This window comes from Oncorhynchus mykiss, chromosome 25 (genome assembly GCF_057628025.1).
Source record: "Oncorhynchus mykiss isolate SJ-2025 chromosome 25, ASM5762802v1, whole genome shotgun sequence".
NCBI classification, from domain to species: domain Eukaryota; kingdom Metazoa; phylum Chordata; class Actinopteri; order Salmoniformes; family Salmonidae; genus Oncorhynchus; species Oncorhynchus mykiss.
This window is the reverse complement of record NC_143046.1, coordinates 2,353,885-2,377,636: the sequence shown is the minus strand read 5'-3', so window position 1 is coordinate 2,377,636 and position 23,752 is coordinate 2,353,885. Positions and strand designations below refer to the sequence as shown.

The window sequence follows — 23,752 nt, the reverse complement described above, 5'->3', positions numbered from 1 at the left end:
CTAATGAGCACCGATACGTTTTATCTATAATTTCTCTTCATATGACAAGGATTGAAGAGGATTTGTCAGTAGATTGTCTACATGATTGATGATGAGGACTGCAAGCTAAGATTTTGAAAGTATGATGTTGACATGATCAGTCCAATCAAAGGTACAATATAATGTGATTTGACATCATTTTATCTGTGGCCAATGACATTGAGTCTTCTTGGATGGGCACTTCTAATGTAAATCTATGGCAGCACCCAAGGGGCTTGAATTTTCAAACTCTCCCTGTAGATTTTGCGGCGACGTAGTGTCCCCATGAGTGACAGAACACTGAGCCAATCACGACGCAACTAGAGAACATTACCAAACCCTACGCTCCGTATTTTCCTCTGGCTGCCCCACCTCTAGAGAGATCACTGAGCTGGAACACCTGCGTTTTGGAGCTGCCTCTAGAAAACAAGAAGAAGAAGATATGTGGCTTTATTAAGTATTTTCCCCCCTTTTCTACATTGTTTGCAAACTGATATGTGACACGTATTAATGGCAAAATAACATGCAAAACAGGCAACAACAAAACAAACAAACAAACAAAAAGAAAGAAAAATATATATACACTGGTCAAAAAAATAAAGGGAACTAAAATAACACATCCTAGATCTGAATGAATGAAATATTATTCTTAAATACTTTTTTCTTTACATAGTTGAATGTGCTGACAACAAAATCATACAAAAATTATCAATGGAAATCAAATGTATCAACCCATGGAGGTCTGGATTTGGAGTCACACTCAAAATTAAAGTGGAAAACCACACTACAGGCTGATCCAACTTTGTATGTAATGTCCTTAAAACAAGTCCAAATGAGGCTCAGTAGTGTGTGTGTGGCCTCCACGTGCCTGTATGACCTCCCTACAACGCCTGGGCATGCTCCTGATGAGGTGGCGGATGGTCTCCTGAGGCATCTCCTCCCAGACCTGGACTAAAGCATCCGCCAACTCCTGGACAGTCTGTGGTGCAACGTTATGATGGTTGCCCATGCATGTGCAGCATTTACTACCAGCAGCTCCTGCTTGAAAACATCCAATTTTTTTTCAGAATCCACCAGTCTTTGAGCATGTCAATGGACGTTTTTGTGACTCGGGGCTTCATTACTAAAAACCAACAGACAGGAGAGGATAAATGCACAGTGAAAAGGTACCGGCATGTGCAACTTCAGCTTCTCATCTTCAAAATGGGAAACATATGTCAACATGGCCAAAGCAAGTGAAGTAGATGATAAACTCCTCTCTCTCTCTCTCTCTCTGCCTGGAGACGAGCTCATTACTATCAGAGTGACAGGACGTGTGGTTGAAAGACTGACATTAAGGAAGTATGGTGTCTATGGATCAGAATGTATCTCTAGGCTATCAGTGGACACATGTTAGCGTGGCATATTTAGCCACAACAACCTCTGAGATGTGGGCATTAGTCTAATGCATTGATGTTATAACCTGGAGTAAACCTAATAGTCTAATACAGTGATGTTATAACCTGGAGTAAACCTAATAGTCTAATACAGTGATGTTATAACCTGGAGTAAACCTAATAGTCTAATGCATTGATGTTATAACCTGGAGTAAACCTAATAGTCTAATGCAGTGATGTTATAACCTGGAGTAAACCTAATAGTCTAATGCAGTGATGTTATAACCTGGAGTAAACCTAATAGTCTAATACAGTGATGTTATAACCTGGAGTAAACCTAATAGTCTAATACAGTGATGTTATAACCTGGAGTAAACCTAATAGTCTAATACAGTGATGTTATAACCTGGAGTAAACCTAATAGTCTAATACAGTGATGTTATAACCTGGAGTAAACCTAATAGTCTAATACAGTGATGTTATAACCTGGAGTAAACCTTATAGTCTAATACAGTGATGTTATAACCTGGAGTAAACCTAATAGTCTAATACAGTGATGTTATAACCTGGAGTAAACCTAATAGTCTAATACAGTGATGTTATAACCTGGAGTAAACCTAATAGTCTAATACAGTGATGTTATAACCTGGAGTAAACCTAATAGTCTAATACAGTGATGTTATAACCTGGAGTAAACCTAATAGTCTAATACAGTGATGTTATAACCTGGAGTAAACCTAATAGTCTAATGCAGTGATGTTATAACCTGGAACCTAATAGTCTAATGCAGTGATGTTATAACCTGGAGTAAACCTAATAGTCTAATGAAGTGATGTTATAACCTGGAGTAAACCTAATAGTCTAATGCAGTGATGTTATAACCTGGAGTAAACCTAATAGTCTAATACATTGATGTTATAACCTGGAACCTAATAGTCTAATGCATTGATGTTATAACCTGGAACCTAATAGTCTAATACAGTGATGTTATAACCTGGAGTAAACCTAATAGTCTAATACAGTGATGTTATAACCTGGAACCTAATAGTCTAATACAGTGATGTTATAACCTGGAACCTAATAGTCTAATACAGTGATGTTATAACCTGGAACCTAATAGTCTAATACAGTGATGTTATAACCTGGAGTAAACCTAATAGTCTAATACATTGATGTTATAACCTGGAACCTAATAGTCTAATACAGTGATGTTATAACCTGGAACCTAATAGTCTAATACAGTGATGTTATAACCTGGAACCTAATAGTCTAATACAGTGATGTTATAACCTGGAACCTAATAGTCTAATACAGTGATGTTATAACCTGGAGTAAACCTAATAGTCTAATGCAGTGATGTTATAACCTGGAGTAAACCTAATAGTCTAATACAGTGATGTTATAACCTGGAACCTAATAGTCTAATACAGTGATGTTATAACCTGAGCTGAATAGCTGCAGATAACTTCCAACAACAACAAAACAGCGATGTTTGAATACTCATACAAACACACTAACCGTACTATTTGTGACGTCATTTGAGTATGTAGTATGCTTGGTATACAAGCAGTGGACACTATTTCCGTGCTTTTAGGTCCCATAATGTAATTCTTCAGAAATGGGAGTGTAAAGTTTGCAGCCGATGTCATAGGAGAGCGGAAATGTTGAGCAATTTAATAAAGTAATGACTTTTCAAACAAGTTATGTTACATGTCAATTTGTCTGTTCTAAATGTAACAGTCTGACAACACTCTGGTACACCAGAGTGCATTTACGAACACACCCAGTGTGCCAGAGCGCAGAATAACTGATAAACTTTGGAGAGAAAAAAGCATAATTAAATTGTTGCCAGTAGCACAGTTACAGTCACATGAAAACAGCTCTGCTAGGGTGAGTAAAATGGTCAGAGTGAGGTGCTCTCATTTGTTTCTGGAAGTAGCTAGCCAACCTTAACCAGCAAGCCTACTCCTCGGCAAGAGCATCCAGTGTCCCCTCTGAATTTACACCTAGAGCGCACTCTACGGTAGTCACTCCCTCTCCGGTAGTCCCCTCCCTCTACGGTAGTCACTCCCTCTCCGGTAGTCCCCTCCCTCTCCGGTAGTCCCCTCCCTCTCCAGTAGTCCCTTCCTCTCCGGTAGTCCCCTCCCTCTCCAGTAGTCCCTTCCTCTCCGGTAGTCCCCTCCCTCTCCAGTAGTCCCCTCCCTCTCCGGTAGTCCCTCCCTCTCCAGTAGTCCCTTCCTCTCCGGTAGTCCCCTCCCTCTCTGGTAGTCCCCTCCCTCTCCAGTAGTCCCTTCCTCTCCGGTAGTCCCCTCCCTCTCCAGTAGTCCCTTCCTCTCCGGTAGTCCCCTCCCTCTCCGGTAGTCCCTTCCTCTCCGGTAGTCCCCTCCCTCTCTGGTAGTCCCCTCCCTCTCCGGTAGCCCCTCCCTCTCCGGTAGTCCCTTCCTCTCCGGTAGTCCCCTCCCTCTCCGGTAGTCCCTTCCTCTCCGGTAGTCCCCTCCCTCTCCGGTAGCCCCTCCCTCTCCGGTAGTCCCTTCCTCTCCGGTAGTCCCCTCCCTCTCCGGTAGTTCAATCCCTCCCCGGTAGTCCCCTCCCTCTCTGGTAGTTCAATCCCTCTACGGTAGTCACTCCCTCTCCGGTAGTCCCTCCCTCTCCGGTAGTCCCCTCCCTCTCCGGTAGTCCCCTCCCTCTCCGGTAGTCCCCTCCCTCTCCGGTAGTTCAATCCCTCTCCGGTAGTCCCTCCCTCTCCGGTAGTCCCCTCCCTCTCCGGTAGTCCCTCCCTCTCCGGTAGTCCCCTCCCTCTCCGGTAGTCACTCCCTCTCCCGGTAGTCCCCTCCCTCTCTGGTAGTCCCTCCCTCTTCAGTAGGTCGAACTAGTAATATGTCACGGGAGCAAGAGTATACTAAAATGAACTAATAGTATATAATATATACACATTAAGTATGTAATTTACAGTATACTAACATGAACTAATAGTATATAATATATACACATTAAGTATGTAATTTACAGTATACTAAAATGAACTAATAGTATATAATATATACACATTAAGTATGTAGTATACAGTATGTTAGTATGGGTATTGGAACACAGCTCTTGGTTTTACATGCACAATCATTACACAATTAATGACCCCGTGTTGCAACAAACCTTCTTCACAAATACAACTAATGTTATCAATACTGTTGACACAAACAAAAGTATTATCATTATTTGCCCAAGGTTTGGTTCTGTTATCTTTGGGCTAAGTTCCAATGAACAGTGCAGTGAATGGTTACGCAGAAGGCCAGTCAACAGAGTACCATTGACACTGAGGCACACAGCATGGTGAAGGTCTGGAATATTCACTTTCTCTTTGTTTAGGGCTTTTAGCCAGTTGGTGTCACAGCAGTTGAAAGAGTTGCCACTGACATACAACACATCAAGATATAGAGACAAACGATCAACCACAGATTCATTCATAGACGTTAGCCCGTTATTTCTCAGGTCAAGCTCCGTCAAAGGAGAACAGCTGATGATGCCCGGGAGGACGTCTACACTGTTGTTGGACATGTTGAGTCGTCTCAATGCTTTCAGACAAGGCAGAGACAAGGCAGAGGTTGTCATGCTGTTCCCACTGATACTCAGAGACTGGAGACTACTCTGCAACCCTTCTAGAGCGCCAATATCAAAGATTATATCTACATTACTGGCCAGGTTGAGAGAAACCAAAGGGGTTCCTTTAAATGTGTTCTGATGGAGTGTTTTGATCCCGTTGTCTTGGAGATCTAGACTTCTCAGAGTTTTGATATTCCAGAAGGAAACACAAGGGGACATACTATTAAGACTAACTCTCGTTGTCTCAGATGGTCCCAGTTGGTCCTTTGGATCACAAGGCCTCACAGAGTTCTCCTTCAGGTTTAATGTCTCTATGTTTGGTAGGGCTTCCAGGAAGAAGGTGGAGAGTTGTCGAAGACCGTTGTTCTGCAGGTCGAAGTAGCGTAGAGACGGAAAGGTCAAGGAAGGTTGGTGGTAGCCTCCAACATGGCCGTTGCCGCTGATGTCCTGTAGACAGTTCTTGCTGAGGTTCAGCGTCACCAAAGACGTCAGATGGCTCAGAGTCTCCACAGGTAGAGACCTGAAGTGGTTACTACTGAGGTCCATGTAAACTAACGGCATCAGTTTCCAGTTAGAGTATATGTTGTTGTTGTCTACAGCATCATTTACCTCATCTTCACTTGTTAGTTCTCTGTACAGAGAGTCTGCCTCTGATATTAAGGTGTCTGTCTCTAAGGTCCCCACCATGTTGCTCTGTAGGTGGAGGTATCTCAACCGGTTGGTCTTGGGGACCATGGGGAAATAGAGGAGGTTGTTGAAGCTCAGATCTAAGATCTCCAGCTCGTATGGGTGACCGTCTTCACGGGTGACAAAGAACTCTATGGAATTCCTGCTAAGATTCAAGAGTTTCACCTGATGGAGTTTAAAATCACAGATGTAGACTAGATTATTTCTGGCTAAATTTAAGATCTTGAGTTTCTTCAACGGTTCAAACGTTCCCTCCTCTATTGCCGTGATCAGATTGTTCTCGATGCGAATGCTTCTCACGCTCAGGCTCTCTGCAAACAGCTTGGGCGTGAGTCGAGTCAAACCGTTGCCCGTGAGATCTAGGCGTTCTAGAATTGATTTGTCACGAAGGTAAAGTCCCGCCGCGTCATCATCCAGACCGTTCAGAGAGAGATCCAACCTCCTCAGTCTGTGGAGAGACCCAAGAGCTCGGCTGGTACTGTCCACATTGTGGCTCAATGCATTCCTGGCCAAGTTCAGCTCTTGAAGCTGGGCCACATCTCTGAAAGCCCCTTCAGATATGATCTCTAGCTGGTTGTAGCTGAGGTCCAGTCTCAGTAGGGATGGAAGAGCCAGACTCTGGCTGTTTATATGTCTTATAACGTTGTTGGACAGATCCAGCTCCCTCAGCCTCACGTCCAGCCCCTCAGGAACAGATGTTAGGTTCCTGAACCTCCAGGAAGTCGTCTCCTTGAAACGAGAAAGATGAGAGAAACTACAAAGCTTTCAACACTGTCGATAAAGTGTTTTGATGAATGAAATAAAATGAAGCAGAAATATAGTATCCATCGTCAAAATAACAATGTCTGTTTGACACGCTATTTCAGCAAACCAAAAGCCTTCCAGTGACCAAAACCTGTCACTCAACAGTTGAATTCCACAGATGTAATATCAGCCTAAGACGCCATGACAGTACAGTGTTACTGAGCTCTGTGTTCACGTGTCAGAGGTGAGACCAACTGGGTTTAAACACTGGTCTCCCACCTGCCACAAGAACATGTTATTCCTCTGAGTTAAACCCTTCACATTTACTCAGAGAGCGAACACAAGTGTTCAGGTCTCAGGCAAGGTTACTCATCAGGTGAGAATGGTTAGTTGAATCAGCTCCATTAAATCAACATTACTTCTCTGACTTTTATATTGAAAGGATTTTCTCCAGCCTACCTGTTGGTCATCAGGTATCCTTCCTGTCACAGTGTTGAACTGTGTGAGACTGTGAGACAGAGAGCAGTACAGCAGTAGCACTAAGCTGAATGTTGTAGCTGTAGGTCTGATCATTCTCCTGTCTCTGTCCTAACGACACGACACTGAGCTACATCAGTCCTCAAACACCCCTCTCGGCCATTTATAGCTGACGGTCATAAAAAAAAGAGAGGAGACAAAAAAGTCTGTGGACACCAGATACGCTTTGTGGACCTTCTGTTAACTCAACGAACTCATTACTCATGACACGTTGTTAAACCACAGAGATACATATCTACAAGTCTGGAGACGGACAGAAATTACACATCTTATTATTGACACGTTTGTTATTAGTGTAGAAGAATAAGCTCTTTTATAGAATATATATTTTTTAAATACAATACAAATGGGCTGTGGCATTCAAAATAACCATTAAACATGATTTAGACACGTCACATGTTTGATCATCACCATTATTGTGTCATTAGATTAGATATTATGTCAACCGGTCTGGAAAATCTGCCCTCCGAGCCAGGTATATTTATCCTCTGTTTGTTCCTGCTATAGTTCTGGGAAAACAGAAGCCTTTCTGAAATAGAAAGGAAGAATAAATAAACGAAAGGAGAGTGGGAGGAAGGAAAACCTGAAAGGTATCAACAAACACACAGAAATACTCTGTGATGACAGAACACACACACACACACACACACACACACAGAGGAAGAACCCCACGTTGATGATGCGTGGCACACAACCAGCCAGGTGGATCAGGACAAGCAGAATACTTTATTACACTTCAACTATTGACACATATGGAAACCAAACATTTAATGTACGCTGGACACCACCCGTACTCAGCACAACAGCATTCAAGGTCGATGTCATATTGTCAGATTAATCATATTAAAATAGTTCAGAAAAATAACATTTCTGCTCCCAGCCATCTTCCACTCTCCATGGATGAAACTCTCCATGGATGAAACTCTCCATGGATGAAACTCTCCATGGATGAAACTCTCCATGGATGAAACTCTCCATGGATGAAACTCTCCATGGATGAAAGTTGTTACAACAATAAGACATCATCCTGTCAGAGGAGGACATCATCCTGTTCATGACATCAAGTCCCACACCTCCTGCTGGTGACTTCTGTCTCCTGGTAGTCAGTTCAGCCGTATGATGCCAAAGAAGGTTGAGTCTGCGTCCATGGAGACCTGGGCTTGGGGTCGATCTGGGATCACCAGCTCCAGCTCGTCTTCTCTCTCCAGCTTCACCATGCCTGAGACAGGACAGACAATCATACACAAGAAGACCTCATAGAGACACTGTACACAAAGAGGCATGGACGTAACTCTGCAGGACAGCACAGCCCCAGAAGTGACTCTTCGTACCAACTGCATTCAAGAATTTGCTATTACTGTAACTATAGTGTTGTATTACTGTAACTATAGTGTTGTATTACTGTAACTATAGTGGTCTATTACTGTAACTATAGTGGTCTATTACTGTAACTATAGTGGTCTATTACTGTAACTATAGTGTTGTATTATTGTAACTATAGTGTTGTATTACTGTAACTATAGTGTTGTATTATTGTAACTATAGTGTTGTATTACTGTAACTACAGTGTTCAATTACTGTAACTCAACTATAGTGTTATATTACTGTAACTATAGTGTTGTATTACTGTAACTATAGTGTTGTATTACTGTAACTATAGTGTTGTATTACTGTAACTATAGTGTTATATTACTGTAACTATAGTGGTCTATTACTGTAACTATAGTGTTGTATTATTGTAACTATAGTGTTCTATTACTGTAACTATAGTGTTGTATTACTGTAACTATAGTGTTGTATTACTGTAACTATAGTGTTGATTTACTGTAACTATAGTGTTGTATTACTGTAACTATAGTGTTGATTTACTGTAACTATAGTGTTGATTTACTGTAACTCAACTATAGTGTTATATTACTGTAACTATAGTGTTGTATTACTGTAACTATAGTGTTGTATTACTGTAACTATAGTGTTCTATTACTGTAACTATAGTGGTCTATTACTGTAACTATAGTGTTGATTTACTGTAACTATAGTGTTATATTACTGTAACTCAACTATAGTGTTGTATTACTGTAACTATAGTGTTGTATTACTGTAACTATAGTGTTGTATTACTGTAACTATAGTGTTGTATTACTGTAACTATAGTGTTGTATTACTGTAACTATAGTGTTGTATTACTGTAAATATAGTGTTATATTACTGTAACTCAACTATAGTGTTCTATTACTGTAACTATAGTGTTGTATTACTGTAACTATAGTGTTGTATTACTGTAACTATAGTGTTGTATTACTGTAACTATAGTGTTATATTACTGTAACTCAACTATAGTGTTGTATTACTGTAACTATAGTGTTGTATTACTGTAACTATAGTGGTCTATTACTGTAACTATAGTGGTCTATTACTGTAACTATAGTGTTGTATTATTGTAACTATAGTGTTGTATTACTGTAACTATAGTGTTGTATTATTGTAACTATAGTGTTGTATTACTGTAACTACAGTGTTCAATTACTGTAACTCAACTATAGTGTTATATTACTGTAACTATAGTGTTGTATTACTGTAACTATAGTGTTGTATTACTGTAACTATAGTGTTATATTACTGTAACTATAGTGGTCTATTACTGTAACTATAGTGTTGTATTATTGTAACTATAGTGTTCTATTACTGTAACTATAGTGTTCTATTACTGTAACTATAGTGGTCTATTACTGTAACTATAGTGTTGATTTACTGTAACTATAGTGTTATATTACTGTAACTCAACTATAGTGTTGTATTACTGTAACTATGGTGTTGTATTACTGTAACTATAGTGTTATATTACTGTAACTATAGTGTTGTATTACTGTAACTATAGTGTTATATTACTGTAACTATAGTGTTGTATTACTGTAACTATAGTGTTATATTACTGTAACTATAGTGGTCTATAACTGTAACTATAGTGTTATATTACTGTAACTATAGTGTTATATTACTGTAACTATAGTGTTGTATTACTGTAACTATAGTGTTCTATTACTGTAACTATAGTGGTCTATTACTGTAACTATAGTGTTGATTTACTGTAACTATAGTGTTATATTACTGTAACTCAACTATAGTGTTGTATTACTGTAACTATAGTGTTGTATTACTGTAACTATAGTGTTATATTACTGTAACTATAGTGTTGTATTACTGTAACTATAGTGTTATATTACTGTAACTATAGTGTTGTATTACTGTAACTATAGTGTTATATTACTGTAACTATAGTGGTCTATAACTGTAACTATAGTGTTATATTACTGTAACTATAGTGTTGTATTACTGTAAATATAGTGTTATATTACTGTAACTCAACTATAGTGTTCTATTACTGTAACTATAGTGTTGTATTACTGTAACTATAGTGTTGTATTACTGTAACTATAGTGTTATATTACTGTAACTATAGTGTTATATTACTGTAACTCAACTATAGTGTTATATTACTGTAACTATAGTGTTATATTACTGTAACTATAGTGTTATATTACTGTAACTATAGTGTTATATTACTGTAACTATAGTGTTCTATTACTGTAACTATAGTGTTATATTACTGTAACTATAGTGTTATATTACTGTAACTATAGTGTTATATTACTGTAACTATAGTGTTGTATTACTGTAACTATAGTGTTATATTACTGTAACTATAGTGTTCTATTACTGTAACTATAGTGTTCTATTACTGTAACTATAGTGTTATATTACTGTAACTATAGTGTTATATTACTGTAACTCAACTATAGTGTTGTATTACTGTAACTATAGTGTTATATTACTGTAACTATAGTGTTCTATTACTGTAACTATAGTGTTATATTACTGTAAATATAGTGTTATATTACTGTAACTATAGTGTTATATTACTGTAACTATAGTGTTATATTACTGTAACTATAGTGTTGTATTACTGTAACTATAGTGTTATATTACTGTAACTATAGTGTTATATTACTGTAACTCAACTATAGTGTTATATTACTGTAACTATAGTGTTATATTACTGTAACTATAGTGTTGTATTACTGTAACTATAGTGTTATATTACTGTAACTCAACTATAGTGTTATATTACTGTAACTATAGTGTTATATTACTGTAACTATAGTGTTGTATTACTGTAACTATAGTGTTATATTACTGTAACTATAGTGTTATATTACTGTAACTATAGTGTTGTATTACTGTAACTATAGTGTTATATTACTGTAACTATAGTGTTATATTACTGTAACTATAGTGTTATATTACTGTAACTCAACTAGTCTCTTGTATATTGCTTATTTTCTTTATGTAGTCAGATCAACATTTGAATATGCAAATTGATGAATGATACATGATAAATATTTTTGTCCACTACAACTCAACTCCCATTTTCACAACGTTGATGGAAGTACCACCAAAGGGTATCCCACTAGTGGAAACACCACAGGTGTTGGGTTCACCTCCAGTGTGGCAGGTATTGGCACAGTTGGTCTGGGGCATCTCCTGTAGACAGCGGAGCAGCTCTGTGGATCTCTGATCGGTTCCTCGACTACGCACTATGTGACCCATGATGGTGCCTGGACTCTGGAACAACACCTGGGAAACAACAGGACGAACCATGTAGTCATCGTAATGGGGCAGAATCCTCAGAGATCAATTGGTAAACTCTGATTTACCACCCCTAAGATATCCCCGCACAACGTCTATTTGCGCCTCTACTGGATGGGAACTACAAGTCTAAAGGCAATGGCACTTATACACGTAGATCCTTCAAACACCCCCAAACAGGGAAACAGATCCCAATAAAAGGTGTTATTACGTGCTCCACTAAGGCAGTTATTTATCTTATAACGTGTCCTTGTGGTAAAAATGATGTGAGTAAAACAAAGCGTGAATTAAAAGTACGTATCTCAGAGCATCGTAGCACCATTAGGTGTAAAAACTTTACTTATCCAGTTGTGGTCCACTTTATGGAATCAAACGATCTCCCAAGCCTAAGGCCTCAAGCAAGGTTAGCATGGTGACCGAACCATCTCCCTTACATTTGCTGCATAATCCATTAAGTACATTGATATGCAAGACAAAGGGGTGGTATCTCTGACAATATACCTGGCCAAACACTATGAAGAAGCCTTCCTGTTGGATGATGATTCTGTCTCCAGTGGAAGAGATGGCCTCCCCTTGATGCAAGGCAACTATCCAAGGAATCACCGTCACATTTCCTGGGGAAGAAAAATAACATAAGTCGCAAATTTGGGGCGGGGGGGGCATCGGGGACATGAACCAGCGACTAACAACCCAACACAATTATCTGTTACACCAAGAGATCCTAACTCCTTGGTGAGGTTGTTCGTTGTTTTGTTAAGGTTGTTAGAACACGTCTAGCTTGTGATGGAGATTGAAACAGAAAATGAAAATGAGTAAAGTATTTACCTCTAACAAATGGCTGTTCCTTTGTGTTGGCTGACAGCTGCAGAAACGACTGCTGAACTACTGGCAGAAAAGTTAGTGAGTCACTTAAGGTGGCATAAAAACATGAACCGTCCTCAAGGACGTAAATGCTCAATGACACTAACTCATACCTACTGTACCTCCACTACAGCCGGCCTGCTCCCGTTTCAATCTCAGAGAGGATGCTGTCGAGGAACACAGAGTCTGAGAGTCTTTCTCTGTCTGTCTCTGTTGCTGGGAATTTAGGGAAGCCACTTGCTTTGATCTCTGACAAGAAAACAGAAATTAAAGTATCTCCTTTTTACATGTCATCCTCAGAACACAAGACAATGTAATAAACATTATGTTCCTTAGAGTTTATAAACAACAGTGGAGTAACTGATCCCCATGTTATACAAGCTATCCTCAGAACGTAAGACTGTGGAGTAACTGATACCTATGTTATACAAGCTATCCTCAGAACATAAGACTGTGGAGTAACTGATACCTAATATAGAATTTAAAATCACATACCTCCCATGTTCTGGACATACCAGTTATCATCCCGTCTGGGGATTCTTTAGAATGTGGCTTTAGGTTTGAAATATCTCCTCTGAGTTTGTTGATGTCATCTTCTAGAACTGCTACTTTGTATACAAGGAAGAAGCTAAACGACACAGTTAATGTAGAGACTAAGAGTAAAGCATGGTACAGCATGGTTAGGCATAGAGATATGCCCTCACAACACACTGACAGGGTGTACTTCCCAATGGAACTCTATTCCCTATTTAGCGCACTACTTTTGCTCAGGGCCTATAGGCATTTGGGACGCATCCTAACATTTTCTTGACCCCGGAAGCTTAGAATGTGTTTCCTTTTCAGAATCAAAACATAAATGAGGAAGTATTTTTAAGACAGCCACTGTTATTGTTTCTGTAGAATTGGCTCTGGTCAAAAGTAGTGAACTATAAAGTGGGAAGGGTGCATCAGGGAGGCACCCTCTATATCCTGTTCAGAGGGAGTTCAGATTAGGGCAGACAGCAGAGAGTTCAGATTAGGGCAGACAGCAGAGTGAGTTCAGATTAGGGCAGACAGCAGAGTGAGTTCAGATTAGGGCAGACAGCAGAGTGAGTTCAGATTAGGGAAGACAGCAGAGAGTTCAGATTAGGGCAGACAGCAGAGAGTTCAGATTAGGGCAGAGAGCAGAGTGAGTTCAGATTAGGGCAGAGAGCAGAGTGAGTTCAGATTAGGGCAGACAGCAGAGTGAGTTCAGATTAGGGCAGACGGCAGAGTGAGTTCAGATTAGGGCAGACGACAGAGAGTTCAGATTAGGGCAGACAGCAGAGTGAGTTTAGATTAGGGCAGGCAGCAGAGTGAGTTTAGATTAGGGCAGAGAGTAGAGTGAGTTCAGATTAGGGCAGACAGCAGAGTGAGTTCAGATTAGGGCAGACAGCAGAGTGAGTTTGCAGTTTATTGTGAAACTCTCAGACTCACATCCAGAAAGTATTCAGACCCATTCCGTTTTTTCAAAATTTTACAGCCTTATTCTAAAATGGATTAAATAAAAAATAATCCTCATCAATCTACACACAACACCCCATAATGACAAAGAGAAAGCAGGTTTTTAGAAATATAGGTATTCCTTATTTACATAAGTATTCAGACCCTTTGCTAACCTCTACCAATCAATACCACAGGCTGGGAGAATTCAGGCACCATGCAGATGTTATTTTCCAAAAGAATATCCCATTTGATGTGTACAGAGACATAAACATATGAACTGAATTACTTCAATGTGTACCCCTTCATACAGTAACTCAGAACAACATCAGCATTATACCGGAACGACGTGCCTGTTACTCTGCTGCATGTGTGACATGGTGCAGCTGTGTTCAAACGCAGTGTGAATAAATACATTGCTAATACACACAGTGTGTGTCAGCGCAGTATCCTTCCTGTTTATAAATGAGTGTTCATCTTTCAGATTAGAGAACCAAGGCTACAGTGAATAAAAACATTTGACTGACTAGAACAAGAACTGGCTAAAATGGCCTCCTGTCTCTATCAGGGGGCTCAGGAAAGCATTATTAAACTAAAATGGCCTCCTGTCTTCATCAGGAAAGCATTCTTTTGGGAAAAGTGAAAGTAATCAACTGGTCTTCGGCACTATGATGATCTGAATCAGGTGTTTCACGGCAGAGCGTGTCACGCCCTGGCCTTAGTATTCTGTGTTTTCTTTATTATTTTGGTTAGGCCAGGGGGTGACATGGGTGATTTATGTGTCTTGTTTTGTCTAGGGGTTTAGTAGTCTATGGGGTTGTGTTCGGTGTAGTATTCTAGGTAAGTCTATGGTTGCCTAGAGTGGTTCTCAATCAGAGGCAGGTGTTTATATCGTTGTCTCTGATTGGGAACCATATTTAGGCAGCCATATTATTTAGATATCTTGTGGTTGGTTGTTCCTGTCTCTGTGTTTTGCACCAGTTAGGGTTGCTTTGGTTTTTCCACGTTTTCTTATTTTGTATATTGTTCACGTTTTCATCTTTCATTAAAGATGTTTATAAATAACCACGCTGCATTTTGGTCCACCTCTCCTTCCCAGGAAGAAAACCGTGACAGAATCACCCACCACAACAGGACCAAGCGGCGTGGTGACAGGCAGCGGCAGCAGGAGCAGCGCAAGGAGGAATGGACATGGGATGATGTGTTGGGCGGCAAGGGTTGCAGAGGCAGCAGGAGAGAGGAGCCGGCGATACGAGGGAACACGGCTGGCAAGGAAGCCCGAGAGTCAGCCCCAAAAATGCAGACACCACGTACCAGGCCTGCAGTGCGCCTCGCCTGTCCAGCGCTGTCAGAGCCTTCCTCCTCTCCAGCGTCGCCTGAGCTGCTCGTCTGCCCAGCGCCGCCAGAGTCTCCCGTCTGCCCAGCGCCGCCAGAGTCTCCCGTCTGTCACGAGCCGCCAGAGTCTCCCGTCTGTCACGAGCCGCCAGAGTCTCCCGTCTGTCACGAGCCGCCAGAGTCTCCCGTCTGTCACGAGCCGCCAGAGTCTCCCGTCTGTCACGAGCCGCCAGAGTCTCCCGTCTGTCACGAGCTGCCAGAGTCTCCCGTCTGTCACGAGCCGCCAGAGTCTCCCGTCTGTCACGAGCCGCCAGAGTCTCCCGTCTGCCACGAGCCGCCAGAGTCTCCCGTCTGCCACGAGCCGCCAGAGCCTCCCGTCTGCCACGAGCCGCCAGAGCCTCCCGTCTGCCACGAGCCGCCAGAGCCTCCCGTCTGCCACGAGCCGCCAGAGCCTCCCGTCTGCCACGAGCCGCCAGAGCCTCCCGTCTGTCATGAGCCGCCAGTCAGCCAAGATCTGCCAGAGCCGCCAGTCAGCCAGGATCTGCCAGAGCCATCAACCTGCCTGAGCTATCTCTTAGTCTTGGGCTACCTATCAGTCTTGAGCTACCCCTCAGTCTTGAGCTACCCCTCAGTCTTGAGCTATGCGTCTTGTTTTGTCTAGGGGTTTTGTAGTCTATGGGGTTGTGTTCAGTGTAGTATTCTAGGTAAGTCTATGGTTGCCTAGAGTGGTCCTCAATCAGAGGCAGGTGTTTATCGTTGTCTCTGATTGGGAACCATATTTAGGCAGCCATATTCTTAGGGTATTTCGTAGGTGATTGTTCCTGTCTCTGTGTTTTGCACCAGTTAGGACTGTTTCGGTTTTTCCACGTTTTCTTATTTTGTATATTGTTCACGTTTTCATCTTTCATGAAAGATGTTTATAAATAACCACGCTGCATTTTGGTCCTCCTCTCCTTCCCAGGAAGAAAACCGTTACAGAGCGGGGACAACGATCTGCTGTCGTACTGTAGTAGTATGGTCTGAATGCCAACATACTGTAATGACCCTGGGTTTATAAGCGAGGATATCGACTCTGCCGCTTGAGCATGTTTTGAGGGCACAGTCGATAGCGCGCTGAACTTCAGGCTAGAAGCTCCCTGCCTGTTTCATTACAATACTAACAACCAGGGACGTCTCTAGAGATTCATGTCCTCCTGTCCGTTCACTGCTAGCTAGCAGTCTCAAGCCACAGAAGTTACTACATTTAACCAAAATGTTAGCTACAAGTAGTTAGCTACAAGTAGTTAGCTACAAGTAGTTAGCTACAAGTAGGCCTAACGGAACATGTACACTAGATAGCGGTAAAGTGCCGCGTAGGCCGCCCATTGTGACTCGCTTGTGGGCGTGCTGGCAGCATATGACAGCACGTTCGATGTTGCGTCAACAATTCAGCAGAGCGAGTTTGTATGAAGGTCTGGTTATTAAATGGGTAGATAGTTCTATAGTAATATCCTCTAAAACGCTCTGGTGATGAACAAACTGCTGCCCTGTTTTCAATTGTCCCCATGGCTGGGATAACCTATTCAAGTAAATATATTTCAGAAATGTTTAAATAAAATGATGCATTATTAGCTAACTAGCTACAGTGCAGGCTAACTCAAATGAGCTAACGTAAACTCGCTCACTTTTGTACATCGCCTTGGTCTGTACAATTGACCTTATTTTAGCGCCCCAAAAACGTAATACTTCCAGATCAACTGTAATGTCAATACCATTGTAAAGCACAATTTCTCCCCTTTCCAACAAAATCAATGACATGACCCCCACGCTGCCCGTTTCTGCATGATTCAAGAACGCAATGAGCTCCGTCGGGTCTTTTTAAAAATGGCGGGTGGGGTAGCGACACCTAATGCGTGATAGTGAGAAGAACATCTCAAGATGTTGTGTGGGAAAACTGCTTTTTTTCACTCGATCTGTCCAACTTATCACCTTATCGCCTCTAAAATGTAAATACATCACTATAAAGAGTTTATATAATGTGTCATTACATACATAGTTGAAGGTTTGTGTCGAATTTGAATCGGGTTATGAGGGCGGTGGGAAGGTGATCTTCAGAAGCAAACATTGTCTTTTGAGAGTCATGATAGTTTGCAGTGACGACGCAAAAAATGACTCGTTATTCCCCCCTTACCCTGTCTCTGTCCCTGTCCCTGTCCCCTTACCCTGTCTCTGTCCATGTCCCCTTACCCTGTCTCTGTCCATGTCCCCTTACCCTGTCTCTGTCCATGTCCCCTTACCCTGTCTCTGTCCATGTCCCCTTACCCTGTCCCTGTCCATGTCCCCTTACCCTGTCTCTGTCCATGTCCCCTTACCATGTCTCTGTCCATGTCCCCTTACCCTGTCTCTGTCCATGTCCCCTTACCCTGTCTCTGTCCTTGTCCCCTTACCCTGTCTCTGTCCTTGTCCCCTTACCCTGTCTCTGTCCATGTCCCCTGTCCCCTGTCTCTGTCCCTGTCCCCTTACCCTGTCCCTGTCCCCTTACCCTGTCTCTGTCCATGTCCCCTTACCCTGTCTCTGTCCATGTCCCCTTACCCTGTCTCTGTCCATGTCCCCTTACCCTGTCTCTGTCCCTGTCCCTGTCCCCTTACCCTGTCTCTGTCCATGTCCCCTTACCCTGTCTCTGTCCCTGTCCCCTTACCCTGTCTCTGTCCATGTCCCCTTACCCTGTCCCTGTCTTGTTTTTAAACGGTGAGAGAAGTGCTCCACCTGGTGGAGAGAGTCTGTAAGACAGAATTAGTTGCTTTACGAGTGCTGTACGTTACGCCATGACCCGTGTAATAACATATTAACACATGTAATAAAGCATTCACTGACTGTTGTCTGCCTGTGGCCTAACCATGCAATCATAGCCTGCACTAATAAATGCTCTCTGTCTCATAACCTCCCCTCCCCCTGTTCCCAGCAGATACTAACCGCACTGGCATCCCCCCGCACAGGTGGCTGGCTACGATAACACACCCACTGAAACTCTCTAAACACACACACATCCAAACACACACACTGAAACTCTCTAACCACACACACAAGCACAGAGAACAAAGAACTCAGTTCTGCACCAATGAAGAAGGGACAGCGGGACCAGACCCCGCCCTGCTGTTCCACGCCAACCAGTCCGAAGCAAGAACAAAGACGATTCTACCTACGTCATTCTATGTACAAATTCTGATGCACGCCTTGTTTTCGGCGCGCGTTCCAGGGTCTCTCTCTCTGAGTCAATTGAACAGTGTCCTGGTTCATGACCGAGTCCAGTCCCTCCAATCTTATCATCAACACCCGTCTAGCTATCTAGCTAGCTATCTAGCCAACTTCACATACTGTATAGATAATGTTGGCTAGCTAAGTGAATTAAATATCACCAGCTAGCGATCTTGATGTATTTATCACTGTAAAAAACAAACTCCAAATGCATTTGTAGGTAGCTATGGTAACAGCCCCAACTGTCAGTGAGAGAGGAGGCTATTCTGGATAGGGCAGGTACTTGTGTGTTGTTCCTGGCCCTAGAAGTGAGGACAGAGATAATAGAAACATAATATTCAGTGTGGTGTAATTTGAAGTCTGTTTCTTGTGAGATTTTCTGTCCTCAGATAAAGAGAGCTATGATATATCAAAGAGGCACATTGTTGTTTTTGCCTCAGCACTGCACAGCTGATTCAAATGATCAACTCATCATCAAGCTTCAAGTAGTATATATGTATTAACTTGTGATGCTGTCCTTGATATGATCCTGTTATTGTCACATGCTACACATGTACATACAGTGGGGCAAAAAAAGTATTTAGTCAGCCACCAATTGTGCAAGTTCTCCCACTTAAAAAGATGAGAGGCCTGTAATTTTCACCATAGGTACACTTCAACTATGACAGACAAAAAATCACATTGTAGGATTTTTTATTAATTTATTTGGAAATTATGGTGGAAAATAAGTATTTGGTCACCTACAAACAAGCAAGATTTCTGGCTCTCACATACCTGTAACTTCTTCTTTAAGAGGCTCCTCTGTCCTCCACTCGTTACCTGTATTAATGGCACCTGTTTGAACTTGTTATCAGTATAAAAGACACCTGTCCACAACCTCAAACAGTCACACTCCAAACTCCACTATGGCCAAGACCAAAGAGCTGTCAAAGGACACCAGAAACAAAATTGTAGACCTGCACCAGACTGGGAAGACTGAATCTGCAATAGGTAAGCAGCTTGGTTTGAAAAAATCAACTGTGGGAGCAATTATTAGGAAATGGAAGACATACAAGACCACTGATAATCTCCCTCGATCTGGGGCTCCACACAAGATCTCACCCTGTGGGGTCAAAATGATCACAAGAACGGTGAGCAAAAAATCTCAGAACCACACGGGGGGACCTAGTGAATGACCTGCAGAGAGCTGGGACCAAAGTAACAAAGCCTACCATCAGTAACACACTACGCCACCAGGGACTCAAATCCTGCAGTGCTAGACGTGTCCCCCTGCTTAAGCCAGTACATGTCCAGGCCCGTCTGAAGTTTGCTAGAGAGCATTTGGATGATCCAGAAGAAGATTGGGAGAATGTCATGTGGTCAGATGAAACCAAAATATAACTTTTTGGTAAAAACTCAACTCGTCGTGTTTGGAGGACAAAGAATGCTGAGTTGCATCCAAAGAACACTATACCTTCTGTGAAGCATGGGGGTGGAAACATCATGCTTTGGGGCTGTTTTTCTGCAAAGAGACCAGGACGACTGATCCGTGTGAAGGAAAGAATGAATGGGGCCATGTATCGTGAGATTTTGAGTGAAAACCTCCTTCCATCAGCAAGGGCATTGAAGATGAAACGTGGCTGGGTCTTTCAGCATGACAATGATCCCAAACACACCGCCCGGGCAACGAAGGAGTGGCTTTGCAAGAAGCATTTCAAGGTCCTGGAGTGGCCTAGCCAGTCTCCAGACCTTAACCCCATAGAAAATCTTTGGAGGGAGTTGAAAGTCTGTGTTGCCCAGTAACATCCCCAAAACATCACTGCTCTAGAGGAGATCTGCATGGAGGAATGGGCCAAAATATTAGCAACAGTGTTGTGCAGTAAGTAGGCTCAGGTGTTTAACTGTGGCTCCTTCCACCTTCAAAGAATAGGCAAGAGTATCAACCATGGAGAATGGTAAGACATTTCTATAACTACGCTATATTGTTGGTCCTCGTGTGTCCGTTCAGGTTTTTTAGCATAAAGTACTCAGCAGCCACTTAGTGTGGTGTGGACACCAGGTGAGTCTACACACACAGATTCCTGTTGAACACTGACACTTTAACTACCTTATTTTCTCAATAACAGTCTCACTCTTTCACTTCATCCCTCTCTCCTCTTCTCCCAAAATCATCTAGGTTATATCAGCTGTCAGTGAACCCCTCCCACATCTGAACTAGCTACATGGAGGGCACAGCATGATCAGAGGTGAGAGGTCACTTGGTCACGTCAACAGGGAGTATTATTAAAGAGATGCAGTAGTCCCAGAGTTAATGATCCAGGGTCAGTTTATATTATACAGGAAGTATTATTAAAGAGATGCTTTACATTGAAATAGAGATGTAGTAGTCCCAGAGTTAATGATCCAGGGTCAGTTTATATTATACAGGAAGTATTATTAAAGAGATGCTTTACATTGAAATAGAGATGTAGTAGTCCCAGAGTTAATGATCCAGGGTCAGTTTATATTATACAGGAAGTATTATTAAAGAGATGCTTTACATTGAAATAGGGATGTAGTAGTCCCAGAGTTAATGATCCAGGGTCAGTTTTGCATTTCACCTCCTGATGATTATGATGACTGACAGTGTTAGAATAAAAAACACAAGGCTTAATCATGCTCTCTCTATCCATCTGTCTCTCGTCTGCAGGTATGTTTTGATGTGAGAGAGGAAGCCAACCCCCAATTCTGTCATTGCCACCTCATCCGCTCTTAAGATAACCTTCGGGCCGACTAGACACTATTATGTAATTGTGATGAACTAAGATAATATTTGGGTAGCACTGTGATTCATTAATCATATGCTGTCTGCCTCTGTTCTTACCTATTTCTCTGTATTTTACACCTCTCCTACCACCTTTCTTCCTGTTTTTATACTGCACAACAGATGTGCATTGAAGTACAGATTGAACTTATTTATAATATTACAATTATAATATGTATAATGCATGTATTATGTATTTATAACTGAGAATATTTAGGTAGCACTGCGATTCATTAATAATATGCTGCCTTCCCTGCTCCTATGTTTGACCTCTTTCCTTTGGTCTTTTTTACACCTCTTTCTTCCTCTGTTTTATAATGAAGTACAGATCAAACTTGTATTTATAACACTTGGATAATGAGCTTATTTCAATAAAGCATGTTACATTCTCTACTGGTTGACATTAAGTCTCTAATTTGATTAAATACTCCAGCTATCCTGTGTTTATCATATCAATGCAGATGAAGGGATTTAGATATTGAGATGAACCGGTTTTTACAGTATTTACATACATAGGAAGTGTAGTGTACCGTTTAAAATATATCTGTATAAAACAATTACAAATCAGCCTTTAACTAGTAAAATCCAGTTTCTAGTCTATTAGTTAGTCTTTTGGCCACGACTTGCATCCTTGCCACAAAGTTATATTATATTCTACTCAATCCATAGGCTTCATTAATGTCATTCAGACTGTTTTGAAGTTGATACAACTGGCTATGATAGCTGAGGTTCATAGCTCGGTTCTGAACTAATATGTATACCAAACCTTTGGGTCAATACACAGATCGGCTCGATAGCTAGCTACACATCCATAGGCATGCAGGTATTTGTATCCTCCATTGCACAATAAGCAAGACCATAGATAGTTACGTTATTTCAATGGCTACGTTATTTCAATGGCTACGTTATTTCAATAGCTACGTTATTTCAATAGCTACGTTATTTCAATAGCTACGTTATTTCAATGGCTACGTTATTTCAATGGCTACGTTATTTCAATGGCTACGTTATTTCAATAGCTACGTTATTTCAATAGCTACGTTATTTCAATGGCTACGTTATTTCAATGGCTACGTTATTTCAATGGCTACGTTATTTCAATAGCTACGTTATTTCAATGGCTACGTTATTTCAATAGCTACGTTATTTCAATAGTTGCGTTATTTCATCTATGCATTGCATGGCAAATATCAGCAAGACAAGCTAACAAAATGGTACATTGAATTTGCAGTAAATACTTTAGCTAGATTCTTTACATCCACTGTTTCACATGACGACAGCCTGGTTTGCTGGTTGTTTCAGGAGTCCCTAAAACATTAAACATCCAGAATTACACCCATAAAGCTAGCCAGCTAGCATGCTAAATTGCGATTTTCGTAAATGAACTTTATGATTTAAAAAAAATACATAAACTAACATATTCCTGTCAACTGTAAAATGTTTTGCATGATTTGTTATGACGTTATAATCACTCACTTAGCCTCCATCCTAGTATTTTTGAAGAGAGGAAAGAGAGGAATTAGGCAAGGTTGTCCTGTTAAATCACCCAACTTATTACAAATTCTTTAAATAAATAATAGTTCTGTAAAAAGGTATTTCCATAGCTGGTAAAGAAATTATTATAAGCCAGCTGGCTGACGATACTACACTTTTTCTGAAAGACGCTACCTAAAATCCCATATCGATCAATGTGATACAATCCTTTTCCTAAGCGTCTGGTCTATATCTTAACATTAATAAATGTGAACTCTGTCAAAGATTGTGACACCTTCATATTATGGTATTCCAGTAAAATAATAAATAATAAATAAATAATGCAAGACATGAGTAGATTTATAATTGAACACATTTATGAAGATCTTACACTATTTTGGAGAGATGTACTGCTTGGATTCTTTACCTACGATAGAAATAAGCTGAAACATTTTTATGTAATTCATTTCCTTATTCTTTTGGCCAAATGTCATATTCACAAATGTAAATTTACAAACAAAAACAACACATTTTCTTACCTTACAAAAATAAATTGAACTGTGTCTTAAAATAGTTAAATACTCTACTAACAAAAAAGCTGTTAGAATTATAAGTGTATGTATGTCCCTTAAGATCCTTATGTAATGTGATATTGTACCCCTTAGCCCCGCCCCCTAGGCCAATTGTCATTTGTATATTATTTATATATACACTTGTGTTCCCACATGTACTTCCTGTATTGATTTGTTGTTAATAAAGTTTAACAAATATTATTATTTTTGTCAGCCATCTTCACTGAAGAAAGTGTAACAGTCAGTAGCATGTGCGTCAGCCTCTGCAGCAGCAGCCTCCCCCAGGTCCTAGTGCCGGCCAGGAAAGAAGTTTAAGATGCGATGGAACGGTTGACGGAAAAAATATATATTGACTGGTATATTGATTTATAAGTAAGGGGAGGGGGCAAATAGGCCTAGCGACGTCCCTGCTAACAACGATACTACAT

The 23,752-nt window shown here is 41.0% G+C and overlaps 2 protein-coding genes across 12 annotated transcripts; both read right to left on the bottom strand.

Annotated features, from left to right (window-relative positions):
- Positions 1-3,054: 3,054 nt before the first annotated feature.
- Positions 3,055-7,146, bottom strand: LOC110504349 (transforming growth factor beta activator LRRC32). Its single transcript, XM_036969825.2, has 2 exons — positions 6,882-7,146; positions 3,055-6,407 (listed from the first exon to the last, which is right to left on the bottom strand). Exons 1-2 carry the CDS (start codon positions 6,993-6,995, stop codon positions 4,512-4,514), a joined length of 2,010 nt encoding a protein of 669 aa, XP_036825720.2. The 5' UTR covers positions 6,996-7,146; the 3' UTR covers positions 3,055-4,511.
- Positions 7,147-7,666: 520 nt separating this feature from the next.
- balm (BAFF and APRIL-like molecule) lies at positions 7,667-23,752 on the bottom strand. 11 transcript variants are annotated; one of them, XM_036969544.2, is made up of 7 exons: positions 23,292-23,752; positions 12,963-13,095; positions 12,581-12,716; positions 12,432-12,491; positions 12,108-12,220; positions 11,459-11,594; positions 7,667-8,178 (listed from the first exon to the last, which is right to left on the bottom strand). In XM_036969544.2, exons 2-7 carry the CDS (start codon positions 12,990-12,992, stop codon positions 8,063-8,065), a joined length of 591 nt encoding a protein of 196 aa, XP_036825439.1. In that variant the 5' UTR covers positions 12,993-13,095; positions 23,292-23,752; the 3' UTR covers positions 7,667-8,062. The 11 variants fall into 11 exon arrangements, with proteins under 11 accessions (XP_036825439.1, XP_090075341.1, XP_090075344.1 ...); XM_090219215.1 differs by having other exon boundaries at positions 12,432-12,488; positions 23,292-23,400; XM_090219218.1 differs by having other exon boundaries at positions 12,432-12,488; positions 12,590-12,716; positions 23,292-23,400.

What these genes read in the sequence shown, in the direction of transcription:
- LOC110504349 (XM_036969825.2), bottom strand. Translation starts at nt 6,995, where the DNA reads ATGATCAGACCTACAGCTACAACATTCAGCTTAGTGCTACTGCTGTAC. An exon ending in GGATACCTGATGACCAACAG is followed by an intron (nt 6,408 to 6,881) that starts GTAGGCTGGAGA and finishes TCTCGTTTCAAG; the next exon opens with GAGACGACTTCCTGGAGGTT.
- balm (XM_036969538.2), bottom strand. Translation starts at nt 13,145, where the DNA reads ATGCTGTACCATGCTTTACTCTTAGTCTCTACATTAACTGTGTCGTTT. An exon ending in GGAACAGCCATTTGTTAGAG is followed by an intron (nt 12,221 to 12,431) that starts GTAAATACTTTA and finishes TTTCTTCCCCAG; the next exon opens with GAAATGTGACGGTGATTCCT. An exon ending in TCTTCATAGTGTTTGGCCAG is followed by an intron (nt 11,595 to 12,107) that starts GTATATTGTCAG and finishes GTTGTTTCCCAG; the next exon opens with GTGTTGTTCCAGAGTCCAGG.